At 34.6% G+C, this 24,947-nt stretch overlaps 8 protein-coding genes across 8 annotated transcripts; 5 read left to right on the plus strand and 3 right to left on the minus strand.

Moving 5' to 3' along the window:
• Positions 1-13: 13 nt before the first annotated feature.
• On the minus strand, positions 14-2,096 carry LOC136420019 (THAP domain-containing protein 2-like). The gene is made up of 4 exons (XM_066406658.1): positions 1,815-2,096; positions 935-1,208; positions 363-479; positions 14-299 (listed from the first exon to the last, which is right to left on the minus strand). The coding sequence occupies exons 2-4, from the start codon at positions 1,200-1,202 to the stop codon at positions 292-294; spliced, it is 393 nt and encodes a 130-aa protein (XP_066262755.1). The 5' UTR covers positions 1,203-1,208; positions 1,815-2,096; the 3' UTR covers positions 14-291.
• A 197-nt stretch (positions 2,097-2,293) lies between these two features.
• LOC136418716 (ankyrin repeat domain-containing protein 40-like) lies at positions 2,294-4,143 on the plus strand. The gene is made up of 3 exons (XM_066404899.1): positions 2,294-2,620; positions 2,680-2,999; positions 3,839-4,143. Exons 1-3 carry the CDS (start codon positions 2,499-2,501, stop codon positions 4,141-4,143), a joined length of 747 nt encoding a protein of 248 aa, XP_066260996.1. The 5' UTR covers positions 2,294-2,498.
• Positions 4,144-4,356: 213 nt separating this feature from the next.
• LOC136418647 (calcium/calmodulin-dependent protein kinase type 1-like) lies at positions 4,357-8,347 on the plus strand. The gene is made up of 4 exons (XM_066404803.1): positions 4,357-4,719; positions 5,231-5,703; positions 5,805-5,902; positions 6,244-8,347. Exons 1-4 carry the CDS (start codon positions 4,359-4,361, stop codon positions 6,428-6,430), a joined length of 1,119 nt encoding a protein of 372 aa, XP_066260900.1. The 5' UTR covers positions 4,357-4,358; the 3' UTR covers positions 6,431-8,347.
• Positions 8,348-9,429: 1,082 nt separating this feature from the next.
• Positions 9,430-10,548, minus strand: LOC136420026 (ribosomal L1 domain-containing protein 1). Its single transcript, XM_066406686.1, has 2 exons — positions 9,634-10,548; positions 9,430-9,575 (listed from the first exon to the last, which is right to left on the minus strand). Exons 1-2 carry the CDS (start codon positions 10,427-10,429, stop codon positions 9,520-9,522), a joined length of 852 nt encoding a protein of 283 aa, XP_066262783.1. The 5' UTR covers positions 10,430-10,548; the 3' UTR covers positions 9,430-9,519.
• A 422-nt stretch (positions 10,549-10,970) lies between these two features.
• Tsen54 (tRNA splicing endonuclease subunit 54) lies at positions 10,971-12,340 on the plus strand. The gene is made up of 5 exons (XM_066393968.1): positions 10,971-11,118; positions 11,185-11,346; positions 11,406-11,553; positions 11,660-12,141; positions 12,204-12,340. The coding sequence occupies exons 1-5, from the start codon at positions 11,108-11,110 to the stop codon at positions 12,319-12,321; spliced, it is 921 nt and encodes a 306-aa protein (XP_066250065.1). The 5' UTR covers positions 10,971-11,107; the 3' UTR covers positions 12,322-12,340.
• Positions 12,341-12,489: 149 nt separating this feature from the next.
• Positions 12,490-16,604, minus strand: Hs3st-B (Heparan sulfate 3-O sulfotransferase-B). Its single transcript, XM_066393931.1, has 5 exons — positions 16,303-16,604; positions 15,689-15,849; positions 15,416-15,587; positions 15,090-15,357; positions 12,490-14,889 (listed from the first exon to the last, which is right to left on the minus strand). The coding sequence occupies exons 2-5, from the start codon at positions 15,809-15,811 to the stop codon at positions 14,412-14,414; spliced, it is 1,041 nt and encodes a 346-aa protein (XP_066250028.1). The 5' UTR covers positions 15,812-15,849; positions 16,303-16,604; the 3' UTR covers positions 12,490-14,411.
• A 367-nt stretch (positions 16,605-16,971) lies between these two features.
• On the plus strand, positions 16,972-19,646 carry LOC136411375 (U3 small nucleolar RNA-associated protein 14 homolog A). Its single transcript, XM_066393921.1, has 2 exons — positions 16,972-17,924; positions 18,049-19,646. The coding sequence occupies exons 1-2, from the start codon at positions 17,031-17,033 to the stop codon at positions 19,354-19,356; spliced, it is 2,202 nt and encodes a 733-aa protein (XP_066250018.1). The 5' UTR covers positions 16,972-17,030; the 3' UTR covers positions 19,357-19,646.
• Positions 19,647-20,499: 853 nt separating this feature from the next.
• LOC136411393 (trypsin-1-like) lies at positions 20,500-23,085 on the plus strand. Its single transcript, XM_066393944.1, has 6 exons — positions 20,500-20,776; positions 20,834-21,026; positions 21,994-22,156; positions 22,238-22,443; positions 22,518-22,769; positions 22,951-23,085. Exons 1-6 carry the CDS (start codon positions 20,702-20,704, stop codon positions 23,067-23,069), a joined length of 1,008 nt encoding a protein of 335 aa, XP_066250041.1. The 5' UTR covers positions 20,500-20,701; the 3' UTR covers positions 23,070-23,085.
• The last annotated feature ends 1,862 nt before the right edge of the window (positions 23,086-24,947 follow it).

Consider the following 24,947-nt stretch of genomic DNA (forward strand, 5'->3'; position numbering starts at 1 on the left):
GTCATATTTTTCTGAAATTCAATGCAAGTTATACTACGTATACTCAAAGTAATTAAGGACCAATTTCCCAACAATATAGTTTCCATAGTAACACAGAAATTTGAGTAGAGCACGACCCAATATCTCCATTCCCATGGGAACTACCTTGTTGATAAAATTACCAAGACTTTGATCTATTTTGCCTATAAATTATCCACTTCAAGACTCTGACAATGTGAGACCAGCTTCCCTTTTCGTGTGATTTGAAAAGCAATCTTTGAAGGCAAAAAACGTTTCTGCAGTTTATACTGTTTATACGTCTGCAAATATACAAAAAAAGTCAATGATAAACGAATGTATGTCACCAACCATATTAAACATACCATCATCTAAATCCGATGAAAATGGTTCTTCTCTTTTTGTTAGTGTGTTCCCAGGACTATTTGCTTGTACTGTGTACAAGGTGTCATTATCAGGGAGAAGAAACAAAGAAGGAATTGCTATAAGTTCAATGTAAGTAATCAGAATGGGCATTTAATAACATCATGCAAAAATTTTCAAATTGACCATTATCAAAGTGTGAACGTGTAAAAAGGTTTGGTGATCTGGAAGCACATGCATGTCTTTCCTAATTTGTTTACACGTAACATAGAACGAAAAAATCTATGAGTAAATCCAGACATAGGTACTTAACTACAACTCAAGTATTTGACCTCACCCAGAGGGAAACTGACACAACTTTAAAAAATTTTAATTTCTGTTATTAGTGGAAAAAAGTTGGATCTTTACTAAGATTTGTGTGTTTACTTGCTATAATGCTATTTATTAAATGAATAGAGAAAAAAGCTTATGATGCACAGTTTTACTATCAGTTGAATAGTGTATATTGCATAATTTGAATAATTTTTCCACTAGAAACAGCACATTGAAAAAGTTGTGTTGGAGAAAAACCCACCATCTTTTTTCAATCTTTTTGGAGCATAACCCATTAAAGTAGCCCTCAGCTCATCTTCGAAATCTTCTGCTTGAAAATGCAGGCTGCATATGCGGGCATTCTGAGAAGAAAATTTATCAGTTCTATAGCACTTTCGAACCCATTCTTCGCAAATTTCTGGCTGCTTTGGAAATGTAAAGAATCTAACATTTCCACCTTTTTCTTTGATTATTTTAGACCTGCTTGTGCATATTGCAACAGCACAAATCATTCCACCCGATCGAGACATTTCTACCTGTAAAACAAAGTGAGTGATAAATACTACCATGCAGTAGACACATACTTTAATTAAAAATGCAATGTTGTAAATATTCTGAAGCAATTTGCTTGAAAGAGAATATAATCTATTTCAAAGGAAAGTTAGCGAAAGAAGCCTTATTCTATTTCCGTTGAAAATTCCCAAAAACTTCAAACTTTAGAGCAATTTTGGGTCTCAGTAATGAGAATTATCCCAAACTATATTTATAATTTGAACTTTTTGAACACAGTCTCAAACTTTTTACGCCCTTTTTTTTAACTTATGTGTAGAGAAACATCAGAGCCTGAGAGCCTGTGGAAAATAATATACCGACAAGGAGTATTTGAGATTAGATGGCCTTAAGGTTACTCAATACACAAAATAGGCATCTAAACCTAATCAATGCCATTGTGATAGGCCACCATATACCTCAAATTGCAGGGGAGGATTGTTACCAGTTCACTCAATATAGTAGATTTTACGTGCTTTTCCTTTCCCTTAAATTGAACAATATGAGTAAATAATGGTGAGATACTTTTTATGCTAAATATTACCTATCAAACAAAAGTATTACAAAAAATCTGTTGCTTTGACTATAATTACCTTTTTCTACAAAAATAAACAAACCAATATTCAGTTTTCTGTCACAAGGAACATGGAGATAACCGAGAGTTTAAAAAAGGGCCGTATGATGCTTGTACCAGGGATGAAAAGTACACGGGTGTATTATACATAGTTTTATACACGTATAATATACAAAGTATAAAACATTTTAAATATCTTTAAATCTTACAGTGAGAACTTATAATACGTGAAATTTATGAAATTGCGAGAAATAATGAAAAATTAGAAAAATAACCATCAAAACTAACCTAAGAATATTAAAAAATTACGTTATTGACATTTAATATGACATTTTGTGATGTATATACATTAGGCCAAATTTTATAAAAAAACGAGATTCAATAAAGAAAGTATAAAGATTAAAGAAGCCTAGCTGACCCCAAACGTCCTCTCAGAAAACTGAGATCAGCTCCGGTGACGAGTGACTACATTGCCGGTGCCCACACCGAGTGTATAATTTCTCAACATCAGTCTGAAACTGTCAGTCTCCTGTCTCATTGGTCAAGAAAAGTCAAAAGCGACAGTTTTCACTATTTTGATTTTCACATTTCCCATTCATTTCGGTGATCTCCAAGCACCAACTTCCAACTGTAACTTAGATCAATCTTCTCCAGTCTCCAATGGTCTCCAATTCATCACCATGTTTTGGTTTGCGTTAGTAGAATGGCAACAAATATCCTAGAAGAGAAGCTCCGTGAAGCATCTTGCGTGGGCGATATTGAAGCTGTTCAAATCCTGCTCTCTCAAAACGTGAATCCCAATTCACAAAATTCAGTAAACGGATGGTAAATATTGCCCCACTGATCCCTAACCCTACAAACTAAACTAAGATGAATCTTTAAAGGACTGCTCTGCATTGGGCATGTAAAAGGGGCAATGAACAGGTCGCCCGGCTATTGCTTAATCATGGGGCAGACAAAAGTGTGAGAAACTTTAAAGGTGAGACTGCCAGTGATATCTGCAATTATTTGGCCATCAATGAGCTCCTTGGGGGTGTTGTCACTAAAGACAACAAGGAACAAGAGGGAGATGAATATGAATTTGTGCCCAATTACATTCGAAATGCACCATTGAATCCTCAGGTTGATGTAGGACCAGCCGGAGTCAAACAACCTGACCTCCTTAGTATGCCCAAAACTTCATTACCTGCAGCACAAAATGATGGTAAGCTTATTGGATGGATTTGTCATAGTTTTTCACTGCTTGCACTAGGACAGTGCGATGATCTGTTATGTATTTGTGGACTCATATTCAGATGTATTTATATATATTCATGTTAAATTTCAAATCAATGTGAAATTGTCGAAGGTATAATGTTCATGTGCCTCAACATTTAAAATTATATTTAAACCCATAAAACTACACATTGTTACATATTAAAAAGTCATTTACCAAATAACAATTTATTGTACTTAAAATTATTAAACAACCTATATATGGCTACTACACTGCTTTGTGTCAAAACAACTTATGCCAGGTGACAAAGAAATGAATTAATAGAGATTAATAACAGTTGATCATTAAAAAAAGCCACAGTAGATGTTGGAACCACAAACGTAAGACGTCGATTAAGCCATTTGCTGCTTACCATCAAACATTTGACTGACCCATTGCTAACAAATGAATTTATCCCAGATATGTCTAATATTTCAACTTGTACTTGAGATTTTTTAATGGTCTTGGAAATATTTTGAATGAAATTGATTTCTTAAGTGTTTTGGTATTTACTGTTCACAAACATTGAAAACATCCTTCTAATGCTAATTAAATTTGCAATGATGCAAGAACCACTTATTTAACCACTTTATGGTAGTGTTAACTATGTGTTAATTAAACTTGTCATGTTTTGAACATTGGTGTGGTACTTTAGGAATTAGGATCATAATTGATTTTAGGATTTATTTTCAGTTCACGTATATATCTCTTTATAGCGTATTCAGGATAATATTTAACCCTCAACTCTAGATTGACTGCTAAAACATTACTTTTCAATTTTCTTTCAGAACTCGTCCTAAAAGTGAAAGTCCAAGGTTCCTCTGACCCTGACTTCATAGAAATTGAAATCCCCCGTTGGAAATTAACTTACGACGTCCTACTTAAAGTGTGTTGTGACGAATTACAATTGTCCGAATCCCAAGTAGAACGAATTCGTAAATTACCTAATACTCGTTTACGCAAAGACAACGACGTTAGAAGATTATTAGATTTTCAGGAACTTGAAATTGCCTTGAAGTGTAACGCTGGTGATAAAAGTAATAATTGCTATCAGAGCATTAGTGCTTGCAAAGATCAAACTGTATTGTATTAAACAAAAAACATACTTTTGCTCGATACACAAATATCTAAATAAATCCAGGCGATGGAGCAGTGCCGTTAGCATTATATCTTTGTACAGGAAATTAGGAGTGAGATAATCCCTTTCTGATAATAAATCCCCAATTTAACGCTTAACAACTTAAACAAGACTGCGCTTAACTAAAATTAACTCGTATTTATCGCTGTAGTAGTAAAAGCATAGACACAATGCCACTTTTTGGCAAAGATAAGAAATCCAAAAGTAAGAATGAAAGCAAAGATTTCGGGGATCGAAATATGCTTGACGAAAAGTACCTGCTTAAAGAGCAACTCGGCACTGGGGCTTTTTCGGAGGTCCGATTGGCCGAAAATAAGGAGAATCCAGATAAAATGTTCGCCGTGAAAATAATCGACAAGAAGGCGCTCAAAGGGAAAGAAGACTCGCTGGAAAATGAAATAATGATATTGAGGAAGTTGAAACATCCCAATATCGTTCAACTCTTGGAAACTTATGAAGATAAGAACAAGGTATATCTCATAATGGAGTTGGTGACTGGGGGTGAATTGTTTGATAGAATTGTAGAGAAAGGTAAGTGAGGAATCGTTACGTGATAATTGATAATAAATGAAAGTAAGCGGTAATAACGCGTTTCTTGATTGAAAGATTAGAGTTAACAGAATATTCACACCTGCAAATGTATTATTTTGTTTATTAATTTCATTGTATTTTACCACTGGACCACTGCATTATATTCACATAAATATTGACAAATGTCGTTGTTTAAAAGAAAAATTGACCGCCACCTATCGATGACTTGTTGAACTGTAGACACAGTGGCCAGTATTCTCATATAGTTCTGCCAAAAACACTAAATTAAAATATAGATTCAATTGAACATAATATTTTATTGGGATGCGCTGAATTAGATTTTTTCAATTCGATGTTTGGCGGTGTTTCAGCTGAAGCTTTCACCGAATCATTAAATAAGACTGACTGAATTTTTACTTTATGGCTTTTCAAAACTTATACCATTATAATGGACTTAAATTGAGTTGAATATTATACTTTCACGAAATTTACCAACTACTCTATTTTCTAGGCTCATACACCGAAAAAGACGCCGCGCATTTAATCAGACAAGTACTGGAAGCCGTCGATTACATGCATCAACAAGGCGTAGTGCATAGGGACCTAAAACCCGAAAACCTCTTATATTATAGTCCAGACAAGGAGAGCAAAATAATGATAAGCGATTTCGGCCTGTCCAAAATGGAAGACGGAGGAATAATGGCCACGGCATGTGGCACTCCCGGTTATGTCGCGCCTGAAGTTTTAGCACAAAAACCTTATGGGAAAGCGATTGATGTGTGGAGCATAGGAGTGATATCTTACATTTTACTTTGTGGATATCCCCCATTTTACGATGAGAGTGATGTAAATTTGTTCGCTCAAATTTTGAAGGGAGAATTCGAGTTCGACTCACCCTACTGGGATGAAATCAGTGATTCTGCTAAAGATTTTATTAGGAATTTGATATGCGTTAATGTTGAGAAGAGATACACTTGCAAGCAGGTGAGGAATATTGCAAGTAGTTTTGCTATCCTTCAAGTAATTTTTATTTCTTAGCTCTAAAATACTAAAGTTTCTCAAATGGGTTATTTTACTTTCCTTAGGCTTTGGCACATCCGTGGATTTCCGGAAATGAAGCTTCCAGCAAGAACATCCACGGAACTGTATCAGAGCAACTTAAGAAAAATTTTGCCAAATCCAGGTAAGTTTCCTTGAATCCAATGTTGATTTTCTACTTAAGGTAAATTACAATAGACCTGGTCGCAGTTGGGGGACTGTTAAAATTTCACCCAATGCAATACAAAACTACCTTTATGTGCCTAAGTTCTTACTTGCTAAGGTAAAAAGTATCGAAATATACATTTGTTTATAGGCTTATAATTCAGTATTGAATAAGCAATATAGTAAATGTATTATACAGGGTGTTCCAGATTTGAGACTAGAGCAACCTCAGTTTCATTAGGCTTGGAAGACCAATCGGATAACCTGTATATATATTCCATACCTAAATGGCCTAACTAAAGCATAAATAATAATTTGCAGGTGGCGCCAAGCGTACCACGCCACGACCGTTATCCGAAAAATGCAATTGTTAGCCCTGGGTAGTAGCGGAAGTCAAAGCGGCCAAAAAAGCCCCTCCCCTCAACTTCCCACTTCAGGAGAAAGTTCGGGAGGCGCTAGTGCCGACCAGTCCAGAGGTAGCAGTGCGTCATCCTCTGGGAAACAATAGGATGAATTTAACTTGTAAGATATTAGGATTTTTAAATTGTTAATCATTTTAATTCATCCAGAGAGGCATTCGGATTCTTAACTTTTGCTCTAGTGAGAGTTGAAGCGTCAAATGCGTTAAGCATTTAATGCTAGACTTCTATAGAAGAACAGAAATTTTTTTCTCGATATAGCATTTAATTGCGGAAACATAAATAGAAGGTGGTTAACGAATTATTGTGCCATTTTTTTTAAATGTTAATAGGAAATAAACGCTTCGTCTGTGATTTTTTTATGGAACAAAATCTATGTTTGTTAGAAAGGATTTTATGAAATGGACGCAGGATTACAAGTTTTCAGACATGTCAAAATCATGTTTTATAATGGAAATGATTACAGTAAAAACTGCAGAAATTAGTTTTTACCGAGATGCAACACATTGTTTTGAAGCTATCATGCCTTTAACTGAACCAAAGCCCTTTAGATGCATAAAATTTGTACATACTTCGCATGGCTTATTTCACTCCAGAGAGGATGGTCAGATTATTCAACCAACCTTCTTCCAATATTTTATATAGGAAATTGCTGGAGAGATTTGAGCCTTTTCCAGATATATTTTGATACATCAAAACACAATTGAAAGTACAGTAGATTTTATTTGCTTATTTTTTCGTTCGCTGTGAAAAACCCTGGAGGGAAAACACTGATTGACCTATCAAATCGAAATTACAAAACTACCAGAAATACAACGATTCCTCGTCATCCTTAACGGACACTTAATTATTATTATTCAGTGACACTACTGTTCACATACTTATCGATGTTGCGTAGTTGTTGTTTTATTAAAACTACTCTTAAGGTGCAACTATTAAATTAAAACAGGAACGGAACGATATTTGTGAAAATAAGCATATCGCATTTTCTAGCTGAACCGAGAGTGCATTTTGTGATTGTAAAATTTTGTCGTAATTTGCACTTAATTGTGGCCTAGCTGGTAAGATAGACTTAATAAAGCTTATAATTATTGGACAATATTATGTTCCTTAACGTAAACTATAAGATATTTTTTGGAACGAGCACATTGGGAATAACCCAAAGCGATTTGATTGGTTTGTTGAAGAATTAAATAAGTATTTTATTGCGTTGAAATGTGTGATGATAGGTACCTACCACTATCTACTATGTAGAGACCAGTTTGCTATACTTATATCCTGTGAATAGATATAAACGATTTCATTCACTTCCTCCATAAATCATTATAGAAACTTATGATCATCATCCACAAAACGACTTAAGTATATAGCTTTAATTTATTACTACATTTCGTTCTTACACTAGCCAAAACATTGTTGGTCCATTTTAGTGTAATACTAGGGATAAGTGCAAATATTCTAAATTTTTAAGATTACTCAGAAATCTATTGCATTCCGCTATATCTGTGGTGTTTCAAGACGCTAATACATGTCCAAATGTTCCGTTATTGGTACGTTCTTCTGTTACTTAAATCTAGAAAATTTAAGCTATAAGTTTTTAGAGCCCCTTCCGTAGATAGTTGCAATAAATGCATTGTATCAGTAGATAGCCAATTGGTTCAAAACTATAAGTGTTCATGGCGAATTTGTTTATTTGATTGAGCGTTTGTAAAAGAACTTTTCTCGAATGTGAATGAAGCAAATTGCCTTGTACACTTACCGTAAAATTCCTTCGAAAAATTCTTGTGATTTTAGTGAATCTCGAAAAGATGTTAACTAATATCTATGTAATATTTTTATTTTTTTACACAGTAGCCATTTAGTTGGGGGATAAACTTATCTGGATCTATTGTATTTACTCATAAAAACGTACGCTTTGTATATTATGGTAAAATACGTTGTCTCGGTCTAATTGAAACTGTCCGATCTACATGCGGTTGAGTGACAAATATACAGTTAAAATATAACGCAGTTTTTGTTGTGTATATCGCCCTATTTTTAAGGGCGGAGATACATCTTATTACCGGTGGCCCTTGTACGTCCGATTTCTATTCAGTTCAACGTAGTTAATCATACGCGAATTCTCAGGAGTGTTCTCTTAAGGTTATACCGGGGAGTCTTTAACAGTAGTCACACATAACTTGGGGTTGTACCTATAACTATTTTCTATATGGCGTCAAAATAAAGAGCAAAGATTAACCAACACTAATGAAAATATTGCTTAATGTCTTTTATTAAACAAATATATGTTAATAAACAATACAATAATTGCAAAATCAAATGGCCAAGTTATATTAAAAAGGCATAAAATAAATAACCAAAGTGAAGGCCAAATTAAAGAAGATGAACCTAGTAAGTTAGCATGTGTACTATTATAAGTGAATAGTGGTAACAGGGCATTTTTCAGTTGCAGTATTACTTTGATTACATATACAATAGAAGCACTAATATGAAAGGGTTTCCTTAAAACAATCCTTTTTTTTTTCTCTTATTTTTCATCAGCTTTTGCTTACTGGTACTTTAGCAGCTAAACGATATAAATTTATTCAACTATAGACTTCCAGTTCTGTTCAGTCAGGTTTAATACCAATAGTATGGCTCCTGTTTTGCATGGCATTACCATGGTAACCCCAGATAACTGTACTCGTTACATTCTTTTATTTCAGGCAAAGTTAAAAATATCCCAAAAAATAAACGCAAAAGAATAATTTCTCAACAATCATTAACCAATAAAAAAAGGAATGTTATTAATTCCTCAGAAACTGAAGTGAAGATAAAACCAACCATCATCAAATTAAAAAAGCAGAAAACGGATTTGAAAGCAAAAGATGAGGAATATTTAAGTAAAAAAATGAAGACAATTCTAACATCAATGTTGTTAGAAAGAAAGGTCATTAAACAGAAAAAAGACGAAATTGCAACCAAAGGTAAATTAGGGAAATATAAAATAAAAAAGGTAAATAAGGGAAAAAAAATAAAAGTAGAAGTCTTAAGAAGAAGTCACTTTTATTTAAAAATAAAACAATAGCATCAAAATAGTTCCGTTTTCAAATAGTAACGTTATTGTAACTTATTCTCATCATATATTATATAATTTTACATCTACATTGTACATAGTAATTAGCTCCCTCTTTTCAGTTTATAACTTCGGCCTCTTGACAATCACTATTGGTACTTTTATATCATTTGGATTACCTGCAAAATAATATTGAAAATAGTTGCTAATACACATTTTGTGAATCTTAATACTTACTGAAAGACACATACACTGGAATGCTTGATCCAGTAGGAGTATAAACATACAAACTTCGAATGTTAGCCATTTTCCCTGGAAACTTCTTTTTTATAAAATCAACCACACTATAAACATTGTCTGTAAGTTTTTTAATTTTCATGCTGCTATAACCAATCTGAACAGATTGGCTATCACTCTTAAAATTCATACAAAAATATGCTCTTTTCAATGCCTGCTCAATATTTGTCTTCAAATTGGCGACTTGCAATCTTATTGCAACTGGCACTTTCCGCTTCTTGTAGAAAATTTTACCACATTTGTGAACTACCTTGCCACTAATCCTACCATCTACCAAGAAGAGATCATAGAGGTCTGCCAATCGATTTTTCAACTCAAATGTATCATATTCCGTTCTAAATTCATGGAAAGTCATTATTTTCTTAATACCTGACACACCTTTGTTTTTCAACAAAGTGTCATAATGCTCTAAATGTCTTTCATGCTCTTTATTGGGTATTCCTTTTACATCTGGGACAATGAGGCAAATGTCAGCTCCTTCGGGTAATGGTGAGTTTTTTAATGGTATCCGGAACAGCTGCTTTATAGGGCCTCTAGTCTTTGGGACTTTGAAAGTGTTTATTTGAAGGAATAATGGAATTTCCTCGTTAAAAAGCTTCTTTTGAAGTTGTTCAGATTGAAAAGCACCTTTAATAACTCCTTGAACTGCATTTTTAACATCATCAGTTTTAATTTGGGGCTCAGGGTCAGAAGCGGAGTTTGACTGCGGTTCCTTCATCTTCAAATCACTTTTCATTGGCGATAAGAAATAAATGAATTAATAAATTAAAAACTAAAGAAAAACGGCTCTATTTTTCCTTTCTTCCCTAGATACTTTGTATAATAATATTTTAATAAAAAATAGAAATACAGAAACTAAATCCAAATACTCTTTAAAGTAAAAGCAAAAATGTTAAATTTTTAGGGTTAGAAAATTAGCACGTTGTTTGAAATCAGTCAGTTATTTATTGACAAACGACATATTTCAAAAACACATCAATATAAAGTTTTGATCCGATCCGTTCAAACTACACTACAATAAAAGTAACTAGATATTTTAAGTGTCCTACGTCCCCCAAAACAGTTTTAGAAAATAAGACAAGATAATGGTTGAATGGATCTATGCTCTATCTCACCTCCGTTGACCTCTATTAGCTAATTACATTTTAATAAAGTTATAATAAGTTTAACACTCATACTGAGTTTTAGTATAGGAACATTAACCATGACCTTGGGATACCTCCAATGTACCCTGGACTTTAACAAATTTGGTTAAGAACCAAGAAAGTAAATCTGTTTGTAAACAAACGTTTTTCAGAGCATTTACGTATTATTTTAAAATATTTATAATTTAGTAATTATTGTAATAATAAAAAATAATTGTATTAGTCACAAATTAATTCAATAATAAACTAGAATTAACATAGAAAATAGAATGGATGAGTTGTAAGTATTGTATCCAATTCAATTTGAATTAGCTTCAATAACAATAAAACGTTTCTATCCTTTAAGGGTCACTAAATGCATACAAAGCCACAAACACCCTATAGTAAAGTTAAATTTTCAACAACAGAAATTTTTTCTGTCAGCAAAGACCCAAGAGGAACTAAAACTTGTAGAAGAATGTCGAGAGTATTTAAGAAAAGTATTAGCTCAGGAAAGGGTGGATAAAAGGTGGGTAAAATAGAGATTTATGGTCTTAGAGGAAGCATTTATTTATATATTTTTTGAAGATCCAGTCGTATTTTGTCTACTTGGATCCATACAAAGAATATCAGCCATGTGATTAAGGTTACCAAAAACCTTCTGAAGCACTTTGGTTTTCAGAATAAAGATGGAATATTTTTATATCCAGAAGAAATGTTATTCCTTTTAGAAATGGTATATGAATTATTTGTTTTTATTAAGTCTAATAATTTCTTGTAATATTCTATCCAACTCAACAGTGCCCTTATTAATCACTTACCTCAATCTAATACGTTTCTAGAACCGGTTGGAATTAAGGTCAAATGACATTGTAGTAAGTATAGAAAGAGCCTACAATTTGGTACTAAATACCACAGATATTTTATTGAGTCAGTACCACATTTACAAAAAATTAGCACTGTTGGGTTATAAACTAACCCGATATGAGCAACTCCATAAAAAACTGTCTAATAATAAAAATAAACCTTTAAAAAGAGCAATTGAAGACACTGATCTTCATGGCAATAAAAGAAGAAAAGCTGACATTCCTGCAAAAGATGAGAAATTAGCACTTGAAGATGATGATCAAGGGAAATATGACAACGCTAAAAAAGAGGTATTTACGGCTAAGGAAGCCAATTATGTGTCTAAGATTTTTGAGGATATGAGGAAAAAAATGCCAGTGAGTGGATGCAACCATGTGAATTGTGAAAAACCAGATTATTATGTCTTTAATCCTAAAAATGCAAATAAATTGCAACCAAACTTCAAGTTGTTTGTTTGGTACGTTTATCATGGAAAGAGATAGTTAAAGAAGTTGTTAATAAGGTGCTTTACATTTTCAGCAAAAATAACCTACTGGATCACAAAGGTATTAATGAAGAGCCCAACATCTTTGCCACCTGTGATGATGATGTTGCATTTTATACTTTATGTAATATAAAATTGCCGTTTATAAATTAATAAAGTTTTGTAGGTATATTAAAAAAATATTTGTAGTTTTCCTTTTTTCACCTGCAATAAAGACTCATATAAAGGAAAATTAAGTGCATGGAATGAACACATGAAAATTTACCATTTTTACTTCCAAGAACTAATATAAAATTCATTATGAAAAAAAAGGCAATAATCCAAAGATTTATAATTAGATTAATTACAACAATCACTAATAAAAACAATAACAATTATACACAAAAACGAAACAACATAAAATTATTGAAAAAATAATAGAATATTACTAACATAATTAATACCGCACCATATATTCATTCTACTAAATTGATATGAGTACTGTTATATAGGCCAGATTGTAATTTTGAGATTCCTTAAATCTAGGGAAAATTTGTACAATTTGGTAATACCCCCACTGGATGGTGACCACAACTCATCTCTATGAATTGTACATGTTGCAGGTGGACAGAAAATATTACTCTGTTTGGAAACGTTCCGATGTGAATTTAAGAGAACATTCCCCGGAATTCATAGATGAGTAACGTACTCCAAATAACTAAATAAGAGAGTGGTGCGCTATGGGAGAATTAGTTAAATAAAAGTGCTCTAAGTAGTTTAAAGCATTGTTTAAATAATTCGCGTGTTCTTCATTGTTGTTGCAATAAAATTAAGTTTGTTGAGGCTTACAAAGTTTAGAGGAGAACTTATTTCACTTAATGTGGAAGCTACAAGAAATGTAGCGGTGTAAAAAATTTAATAATCCATTAAAACGTATATCAAAAGAAACGTTATTGGTTTGAATGTTACGTAATTTATATATCTTTCGGGCCATCATTCGCACCTACTCCAAACTACATTTTATTCATTACTATTTACAATTTTAAATTACGACGTTAACATATTTGAGCAACTTGGCCTTACACTATGTACCTAGATTATTCTCTATTTCTGATAGATATCTCTTGAACAAACGGTACACATCAGGGCTACATTCCCATGTTTCCCATGCAATTAAATTAGTTTTAATGAGATTGAGTACATGCATATACCAAATGTTAAATATGTGTAATTATGTTAATTGGCAAAGGATTGAAATATATATTAAAAAATGGAGCCAACTAAGGTGTAAATCATGAGATTCTATGCCCACATTATTAAGTTCAACATCGAAGAAAATGTCCTTCATGTGAAGAAAAAAGAACTTTTTATTTGGCTTTTTGACTGGCTACAAAATCTTCTCAGAGCTCATGTGGAGTTTATATTGTCCTATAATGCATATTGGGGCATTATAGAGCAATATGAACTGCACATTTGAGGCGAATATATATTAAACCTACCTATTGCTATTCAAGACTACTATTAGAATTGGTCCTTCATGATACTTTTGCAGCAAAATTTAATAGTTTAATAAGCAGTTAATAAAACATATGTATAGAAGGACTATTTAAAGGATTATTTGAGGACATTGCGACGCAAATTTCTCAAAAACAACAAATACGTTAATCATTTTTGGAAAAAATGCATGATTGAGTGTTACGCATTTACAGAAAATTTAAGTAGAAGTAAGTACAATGAATATGAAACAATATAATTGCAAAATTAAATTATTGCATTATTGCTTAATTTGCATCGATGAATATTTTCACAAATTTTACGAACACGGTAAAAGATACGAAAACACCGTAAGAAATCAAAAAGCTAAAGAATTGAAGAAGTAATTTAAATTTAGTGTCAGAGTTCATATAGTGTCACACATCCTATCAATTACCCTGTATATCATTATTTCTTTGAAAAATGCGTACTCTTACTCGAGCATTTTCTCCAAGAATCACTGCTGGAACTTTATACGAATATTTTTGCCGCGCCCTGTATGCGACAATTGATACCCACGCATGTTGAAGATTTAAGAATATACTCTGGACGGCATTTAATATTCAACATTTAAGTTACATTTTCGTATATCAATTTGGCACCTTATTTACTGGTAACGTTACAAAATGGCAGCTGAATATCAAAAAATTTAAGATATGTATGGTATGCTTGAGACTAGATTGCAACTTTCCCCTACCTACATATAGAATCTTTTGAATTCAAACTTGGGCCTAGGCCCACCCGAAATTAATCCCAGTCATCTGATAAAACCGCATATTAAACGGCCTATAGAAATCCCTTAATTTTTGCATCACCAAAGGATTTACAAAAGGATGATTTCGGCCCTTAGTCTTGCCTAAGCAATGAGGGACACTATGACCTTCACTTTTAAACAGACAAGGGAAACCTTTGGTGGTGTTGAAATAGAAATGTTTTTCGGTTACCACTCGCTTTAAACCTAAGAAATCCTGTACTCTTTTTAGCTCAATGGCTGGATCTAATATCAACCTTTCGCCGCTGATAAACAGCAGCTGAGACAGAGGGAAAAATTTCAACCACCTAGTGAGATATTTGTAATAGAGACCTAACTTGATGGGGCCCCATGAAGTGTCTACTATAGTGCCTATAGTTCCGTTTACAAAGACCAAATCCTCGAAACGTTTCATTTCAGGCTTTTTAGAGGCAGCTTGAGTGTAGTCAGAAATCGCTCTGGAAATATTTTATTCGTTTTCAAGCAGATGGAAAAACAAATTTATTTAGCACCAAATGATTGATGCTGTAATACTAAAATTTAATGGGATCCTGAAAAAATAGACTTAGACATAGAGATCCCCCCTCATTGATCCTGTTAAAATTATCAGTGCTTCAATCATTTGGGCTTTAGCGACTTTTCTGAATGTTAACAATACCTTGTGACAGGATCTCGAACAACCACAAGTAACTTTGTTGACGGATTCATCATTTGGACCCTTCGGGCCGCTTCTTTAGTTATAAAATATGACGGAGTCTTTTCAATTGTGAGTTGTCCCTCTAAAGTGGGGGGCATGTGGTTTCTGTACCATTGGAAACCTTTTCCGTAATTTTTGTCGAAGAAATGGACTTCACTGCCGGCGGCCCTAACGTCCGGATGAATGCGAATAAATTCTAATAAGGCTCGGGTACCTCCTTTTTTTACTCCTTAAAGAGCTTAGAAGTTTATGATCTTTCTAGTATATATTATACATTTGACGCTTACCAATGATTAGTGCACTTGGTAACTGTCTTTCAGGACGCAGTCCCTGTTCTTTAAGCAATCTATACTTTGGTGATATATCAGTTTCATTTGCCTCCAGTAGAGATACTACGCGAACAGATGTTGAATATTGAATTAAGGGCACTTCATTCACCACTACAGGATTATGAGTCCACTGAAAGAGATGTGTTTAGTGTTTGAGTTTCAGAACATGTCCTTTAAATTTAAGGATTCTTTGAGACCCCATACTTATATGTGACTGAACTTTCCACTTACCTTGGGTATACTTTTTGATATGTTAGACACAAGACATGAATTGAATAAAAAGGTAATATAAAAAGAGATATTTGCTAAGACTAACAAAGCAACTAGAACCTTCTTAGATACTGGAAAATCCATGTACTACTGTAACAGTAACTGAATTTGGCTAGAAAGATCTGAAAAAGAAAAAATGAACAACTAAGCCAATGGATAACAATATACATAAGATCTGGGACAAAACAGATTTCAACATCAAATAAAATCTGAGAAGTTTAAAATTAGATAGATACAGTGCCTAGTAAAATTGTGGAATAAACTCATTTATAATACAAGCAGTGCTTTATAGAAAGTACAAACAGACGGGTCTTCATTTATTGTTGAATGCACATCTTTTGAAGAAATTAAATATTCAGAGTATACCAACTACCCATTATTGGGTTGAAACATTAATAGTTGCAGATCCTCCTATTCCAAACTGCATATCTAAAATAAGATAAATGAATAAACTTTAAATGCATCTTTGCATGTTACAAAAGTATTACTATTATTACATGATATAATCCTACATTAAAAAAGTGAACTTGGTCAGTTTCTTCAGTATCTCTAGTCCAGTAGATCTGTTTACTTACTTAATTCGATTTAATTCCCATTACTTCTGTCATGCCTGAAGCCTGATTAGGGATTAAATGTTAAGTTTTAACGTTTAAGTAACAAATATTGAGGCGGGGCAGGAAAGCCTGCAAAAACACATTTTTCATTACTCTGGAACGGCAAACTGGAATGCGGAAATTAAAACGAAAATAATATGTAAACATTACGTATTATTTGAATTGTAAATCATAACACAGAATCAGCTGATTTTGAATATTAGATTCGTGTGGAAAAATGGAAAGACAGATGGTAGTTCCCATTGTGCATAACATCCTTGATATAATGGCGACTTCACTTAAAGTCTTGAAAGAAATTCACACTCCTCAGAGTAACCCTGATGGCCCTTTTCGACAACAGAATGATGATTGTACCGATCAAGATGCTTAAATACATCAGTTCTTATGCTAAATTGTGTCCTTCACTTTAATGTATTCTATTCACTTTGATTTTCTGAGGCCTTTTGACAAACCATTCCTGTTCATGCCTGCATCACTGCACTTTGCACTCAGTGCGGTTCTACTAAATCTTGATGGTAACTGAGACCACGTCAATGGATCTATATTACAGCGGATTGTTCCTCATTTCTTAACCTAAAAAATTTGAAAAGTGTAAACATAACTTGAAAAGTACTTGCGGCGGGCACATGTTGAATTTATTAACTTTAAAGTTGAAATCTTAGAAACTACGACTTTCTTACAATTTCACGATGAGTGATGATAGTGATTTTCAATATTACGATGAAGACGAAGGCGTTGATGATACTAAACACGACAAAATTGTGGAAAATATCTTGCACCTCAACAAATCCGAGCATCTAAAAAAGCCTTCAAGAACTGAACCCTCGTTGCAAATATCTGAATTCAATTTAGTTAAATCTGTTAGTGGAGGTCACGATTTGATAGACATTGAAAACTTAACTAAGGCATTAAGCTCTAGAAAAAGACATCTTGACATCACCAAAAGGATTGAAGCAACTAAAAAGCGTACACACACTTTACCGAAACCCTTGGAAAAGCCTCAGTCTCAACGAATCCAGAGATCTGTAGGCTATGAAAAAAATCGATTTTTGTTTGATAGGTGGGAGGCTTTTGTCACTTCTAACCGAGCAACAGCACATCAATCATTTCCTCTTGGTAAAATTGAAAAACTTAAAGTACAAGCCAAGGATGCCGAACGTTTTCCTAGCACATGGACCTACAAGTCAGAGCTTGAAAAAAGGCTGGAAAAGTTGGAGCCAAAGATTGAGGAATATCATATAGAAGATGAAGAAGATAAGAATGACCTCCCTTTGACTTTGGAAGAAATGAAGGAAAGGAGAAAAGAGGCAGCTAAACTGAGGGCACATCAAAGCTATAAGGAGGCAAAAGCTAGGAGACAAAACAAAATTAAAAGCAAAAAATATCACAGGATTTTACGGAAAGAAATGATCAAGGAAAAATTAAAGCAGTTCGAGGAATTGCAGAAAACAGACCCAGAGGCAGCTTTAAAGAAATTAGATGAAATAGAAAAAGCAAGAGCTCTTGAGAGATTCAGTTTAAGACATAAAAGTACGGGCCAGTGGGCCAAAAGTAAACAGGTTCGAGCCAAGTATGATAAAGAGGTAAACAAGTTTTTTCACTATTTTGGCATAAAATTTCACTAATTTCATACTCATTTTCACATTTTGTTTGGTAATGTCTCCTGCACTATTTAAAAAATGATCAACTGTTTTTTATTACTTCCAGAGTCGTCAAGTTCTCGCTCAGCAACTACATATCAGTCGAGAGTTAACTCAAAAGCAGAAGGTTATAAGTGATTCTGAAGATGAAGGTTTTGTTGCTGAAGAAACTGTGAACCCAACTATTGCCAATACCAGTGACAATCCATGGATCGGTAAAACAAAACCTGACCAGGAAGTTAGTGACTTTTTAAGTGAATATAAAAAATATTGGACAGAAACAAATAATAGAAATCAATCAAGCAAGAATAAGGAAGATTCCAAACCTGAAGCTACCAAACCTAAAGCTATTTCTACAACAATTATTGGAAAGAAAATTGTTACTCAAAATTGTAAAGATAATAAAATGCCAAAAAAACAGTTGTCTAATAAAACTAAATTAAAGAAAGAAAAGAAAATAATTTTACAGAAGAAGAATCAGACAAATCAGTCAGGTGACTGGGATATTGAAGAAATATTTATAAAGGCTGAAAATAAATTAACCACAAAATTGCAGAAGAAACTGACGGCAAAAACTCCCAAGGAAAAAAAAAAGAAATTGAAGAAGATGAAATCTAAATCTGGTAAAGAAATTAAGAAAACTGATTTAACTATGCCAGCACAAAAGAAGAAGCAGATTATAGACGAAGCGATGATCGAACAACCATTTAATGTCACTCAGGAACCTGATCCAAATGCTCCTCTAACTGTCCTGAAAAACTTCCTTACTGCCGATATATCCAGTCCAGCTGCGCAATCTTCATCAGAGGGCATTGTTGCTGAAAATTTCAAAAAGCCCAAAATAACAAATTTATCCTCGGTCCAACCGGATTTAATTATGGAGTACGAAAACACCGACGAGAATGATCAAGCGAATGTTATTATGGAAGCTTTGGAAGACGATGACATCTCTGCAGAATTTGCAAAGGAAAAACAGTCCGAAGTGGAAAAAGACAAACCACGAGATATCGATCTGAATTTACCCGGCTGGGGCTCTTGGGCAGGGTCAGGAATCAATCCCAAAAAACAAAGGAAACGCAGGAGGTTTATAGTTAAAATGCCTGAAGTTTTACCAAGGAGGGACGATAATAAAGGTTTATTGATTATCAACGAAAAAGCAGCTGCAAAAGTTAAACCTCATTTAGTGTCTGAAGTGCCCTTTCCTTTCAGAACAGTGAAGAACTTTGAGGCGAGTATTCGGGCTCCGATTAGTAATACGTTCGTGCCAGAAAAGGCTTTTAGAAGATTTATAAAACCTGCAGTAACAACAAAGATGGGAACCATCATAGAGCCTGCTCATATAAGTCATTTAATGGGAGGAATTTCAAATAAGTAAAAACCGTTGTTTTTTAAATTGTTCACATGGAAAGTGGGGCTGCCATTGGTTTATTGCTGTGCTAGTAAACTTATCAGGCAGTGAAGCTCTATGGAAACGTTCAAATACTAGTATGTTGCTTGCAAATCTGTTATGCAAATCTGTATGTTGAAGCAAATCTGACAACGTTACAAGCAAATTAATGATTTGACCCTTAGTTGTATATAGTGTTCAAAATTTGATTGCATTTTACTATTCTATGTTGGTAATTATTGTAAACATAGTTAACATATAAAAATAAAAATAATTAACTATATAGCATGTTTATTAAAGAGATGTTGGAAATGTATCAATTCTTTATCTAACAATACTTTGTCAAACTTTGTATGTTACCTTGACCACCGCGATCTTCAGACTTATCATCAAACAAACATGTTTAGGATATCGTGGGTAGAATGTTTATCCCATCTCCCACAAGTTATAGCAGCGCCCTGTACAGATTGCCTAGAATGAGATTCCTCAAAAGAACATCGGTCACCTCATTGAATCGATGCCTAGATGTGTCCAGGAGTACATAAGACAACGCGGAGAGCAGACATATTAAGTTTTTTTCGGGTTTTAACCAACGAAGTTTAATATTTTAACAATGCATTAAATATGCATGTCAGTATAAGAAATATGCATTCCAAAAATTATTGAAATTAAACCGTTTTTACCAGGTGTTCTCTTTTCTATGTCGCGCAGTATATCATAAACTCAATGTAGGTGATTAGGGCAACAATTCCTACTCTTCCCATCAATTTTAGCTGGATCTTTAAGTTTGAAAATATGTAAATGCCGATTTTCTCTTTGGTAGAAAGCAAAAGAATACAAAAAATATTCATTCAAGCAAGCACGCGATGTGGTTTCCTAGCTCATTCGCCAGTGATTCCAATCTAGCGTTTATTGGAATGTTCTTGCACGGCTCGTATAAAAACCCCAGTAAATAAAAATTACATATAATTCTTTTAAGAGAGTTGTTTACGGGCGATGATTGGAGTTCACGAACACCATTTAAGTCGGTACCCACTTTCTTCTCAAGGCTAAGTGAGAGAGTACCTACGGTTCTTAGCGCGTTGGTGAAATCACCTGACGCAATCACCAACCTCGTTCAAGATCACTTTTACTTTTTCGGCAAAAATTATATCTGTTTAGTAAGTAGACAAACTTTGGCGCCTATACCTTATTAATCCTTTCGCTCTTTAGTCGGGGAATTTACTGATAGTTAAGGCGGTGCGCTTATTTACTCAAAACGGCTGCGGGTACCTGTGTCTGTGAAGAGCAAGAGAAGTGTAGTTCAGCATTAGCAAAAATATATGTATCGGAAATGAAAGTAGCTGCATGTGTTATATCAGTCATTTACGTAATTATAATTAAAGAGTGCGAATCGCTTGTCGACCGGGTAAGACATAAAACTATGTGCGAGTAAATACTGTTTGATTAAATCATGGTTTTTCAGGGGAAACAGAACTATCTTAACACAACGCTTCGTCAAACGACCAACAGACAAGGGAGGATATTTTTTAACCTGTTTAATTTTGCAAATCCGTTGGGCGGAAGTTCGAATCCCATATTAGGTGATGACGTTAGTGATGTGAGTGATAGCAGTGATTACGATGATGATAAGGGCGACACCAAAAATTGCACGTGCGGTACGTAGCCAAAGGCATTTTAGTCATATGGTGGAAGCGTGTCTAAGTAGGATGGTAGCAAACCGTTTACCACTCTATTTGAGAGGGAGAACATCTCAGTTTTTAGGACAAAAATTTGAGTGATGTAGTGAGTAAAGGGCACCCTAAGTATGTTTGACTATAAAGCGTCAGCACATGTCTGATGAGGCCACAATTAATAGTTACTTACCTAACACGTGCGGAAAATGATGTTTTACCGCATGCTAATCTGTCAGCAATCCAGGGTGGCAGGATTTCAAACGTTGAGGCAACAGCTTGCCCGCCAAGGGAAAGATGCACACAGCAAGCTATCAGAAACGCTCTATTTAGTGTGGCACAAAATTCAACAATAAAAGGCCTATTCATGTATGAAAACTCTTGCTTGAATTAGAAAGGGCATTCGACAAAGCGAGAAACCACAATGCTTGCGTTGCCCTTATGGCCCGGGGAACCGCACCCCAGCTGATGGGATGGGACAAATTTGTGCTGCAGTGTGTGTACCTATTTGGTATGCACACACGCTTGACGGAGTAAAAAAATAGAAACGCATGTTGTCGGGTTCGTCTTTCCATTTCAACTTGAACGTTTTTTCATTTGGCAGGCTTGCCACTAACTTTTCTCCATTAACCCTGCAAAATGTTGGAATCTCTGTTATCCCCATCCTTACGTACAGCCTGTAGTACGTACAAGACGATAATGTGCTAAGATTTGGACGATATCGAATCCGACGTTGGTGATCTTGTATGCCAGAGTGGGTCATCCTGCTATACAGGATCACCGATCTGATATACAGGGTCACCCCATTAAAAAAAGTCTAAGCGTGACAAATTCAAACGCTCATAATTTCTGACTTCTAAACTTACTTGCTCCATTTGCTGCACACCAATACTTACAGGGTGATAGAGCCAAATTCTCACTGGAACTAAATTGTGAAATTTACAAATTTTAGAGTGCGGAGTGTCCAATCACGAAAATCGGATCGTAGGCGGTCGTCCAACTGGAATAAATCATTATCCCTGGATAGCCAGAATGGTCTACGATGGTCACTTTCATTGTGGAGCATCTCTCGTTTCAGAAAATTTCGTTTTGACTGCTGCTCACTGCGTAAGAAAGTAAGTCAAATTTATGAAGGGGGCCCACAAGTGAAAATCTAGTAATCAGTTAAAGATGTGTAAGGAATTTTTGTATTACAGACTGAAACGATCCAAAATAAGGATCATCCTTGGAGACCACGACCAGTCAACAACCTCGGACGTCCCGGCTAAAATGAGAGCAGTTTCTGCCATTATAAGACACAGAAACTTTGACACGGACACTTACAACCATGACATTGCCCTTTTGAAACTGCGAAAGCCAGTGGAATTTTCAAAGTTTATTAGGCCAATCTGCTTACCTTCGAGTAAGTACTCAACTCAGATGTTAGGTAAACAAACCTGTATCGCTTTCATCAACAAATATGTACTTAAACTGCAGGTGTCGACCCTGCTGGGAAACATGGGGTAGTGATAGGATGGGGGCGGACTAGTGAGGGAGGTTCGCTGCCCAATATAGTACAAGAAGTTGAAGTGCCAATATTAACTTTAAGTCAATGCAGAGCGATGAAATACCGCGCATCGCGCATAACAAGCTATATGGTTTGTGCAGGGAAAGGAGCGATGGATTCTTGCCAAGGAGACAGCGGAGGGCCACTTTTGGTGCACAGTGGTGACAAATATGAAGTCGTAGGTAAGACCTTTATTTTGTTTTATCAATCTACATACTGCGCATATTTGTGCTAACCTGAACAGCGAGAATTCCCTTTTGGTTATTTGGACAAAATGACTAAAGGGAGAAATAAAGGGGAATGTATCTCATTTAATTTAAATTTTAAGAAATCTAATAAAAATTCACTACTTTTCCCTTCTAGGAATCGTTTCGTGGGGCGTTGGCTGTGGACGACCTGGATATCCTGGAGTCTACACAAGGGTTTCTCGGTACCTCAGTTGGTTGAAGTTAAATATTGACGATGATTGTATATGTACTTAGCAAATAAAACATTTTTATAATTACCTTAACAGCTGCACATTTTTCTCTTACATTTTTTAAATAAGAAAAACATCTTTTTTCTATCACATGCAATAGAGAAAGCATTTCTTGGTATGTTCCGCGGAATGTGACAGATTTCTTGCTGTATGTGACAACAACCTGACTTTGACACATTTCGTACTGAATGTATGAATTAATTGATGACGTGCAAATCTTGCCAAAACATATTTGACCAGAAATGTTTTGGTACACCCTGTATTATCCACAACCGACACACTTATTTTTGTACTGTAGGTACGGGGTGTTTTGGGGGGAAAGAAAAATACTTTAACTATATGTTCAGGAAATCAAGTTGAGATAAATAAATTAATGTGTTGTAGTCCGATGGTCTAAAAAATGCTCTCTAATCCCTTAAGGTTTTAGTCACAGAGAATATGCCTGTGTAATATTTGTTTATACACAGTGGCTCACATAAGGATAAACATCATGAAGATTTTGTGTCATATACCCTCTTATCCCAAAAACCATGAATTTTCTCTCGCATAAGTTCTCATAGGAATAGTATTTATCATAGAACAAATAGATTATCGACAAGTACCCTTTCATCTGTATAATTGATTTCGATATGTCAACCCATATATACATTTATGTGAGCTTTCATAAAGAAAGTGATACGGGGTTGGTTATTAATTCATTTAAGGCAAGAGCAATAAACCTGTTTTCTTACAAGGATGGAGCTACGTCTTATCTTGGGCATATGTGGTATGTCACAGACACCTATGAGTGCCCATTGGAGATTGACTAAGCTTGTACTAGTTAAAGTAGATCGTTGCCTTAAAAGATAAAGAGGGTCTGTTTATCATATGGGGGTGTGAAGAGAATGACTAAGGGATGTAAGCGTGAGAAGAATGTGGAAGGTTTAGCGATTATTTTTTGAAGATAAACAGATGTGCAGGGATGACTCCGACACTTTGTATGGGGGGGGATTCTACTCCCAATCTTGGTCGAATAAAGAAGTCTTGCTTAAATTTGTGTTTTTTTAATTTTTTTTCCTAAGAAGGAAATATTTTTCTTACATATATAAGTATCTTAAGCACATTTTTAGACAATTAGAATATGCAGTTCTTACAGAGATCATACATCTTCCGAACATTCATTAAAGTTTTGAACCACTGTAACAAAATAAAGAGTTGTTAGTGAGTTAGTGAGTCGTTTCAATCTTGACAAATCAACATTGTGATGTCGACCACGTGTAAAACGCCGGCTGGTATCATAATATTTGAAATGATATGCAAAGTCAGTTAAATGGGAGGAAAGTGGTGCATTTTACAGTCTAAGAAAATGCTGTTTCTCACTTTCAGTCACACTCAACTTCTCCAGAAAATGCACAACTTTCCTCTAATTTAAGTAAGTCTGTACATATTACCGTTTACCAGATCTCCACGAAGGGCTTCTTTATCTACATCGCGTCATGGTGTCACGAATTTGAATCGTGAGAATTAGATACATAGATTGATACTTCAGGGGCACTTTCGCCACGGTTTAAATGATTGTGAAATGAAGGTAGATAACTTTAGCTTTATATAAACAAAGATATAAATCTGTCAACAAATACATAATATAAAAATATACAGTACTTTTTTCGCTGCTATGTACAGGGTCATTGGTTATATTTTCACCACCCACCTAGAGGTTTTCCTTTTAATCTGAGAAGAAAAAGTTAAATACAAAAGTTGTAGATAATCATATGTAGTTTATTTCTATATGTGGGATTCTTAGGTCGAATAGATCTGACCCTTGAGCACCTATATAGACTTTTCCATGTTTACGATAAAGTCAAGGCACAATCGGAAGTCGTTGAGTTGTAAATAGTGATAG

This window comes from Euwallacea similis, chromosome 1, assembly GCF_039881205.1.
Source record: "Euwallacea similis isolate ESF13 chromosome 1, ESF131.1, whole genome shotgun sequence".
Lineage (NCBI taxonomy): Eukaryota > Metazoa > Arthropoda > Insecta > Coleoptera > Curculionidae > Euwallacea > Euwallacea similis.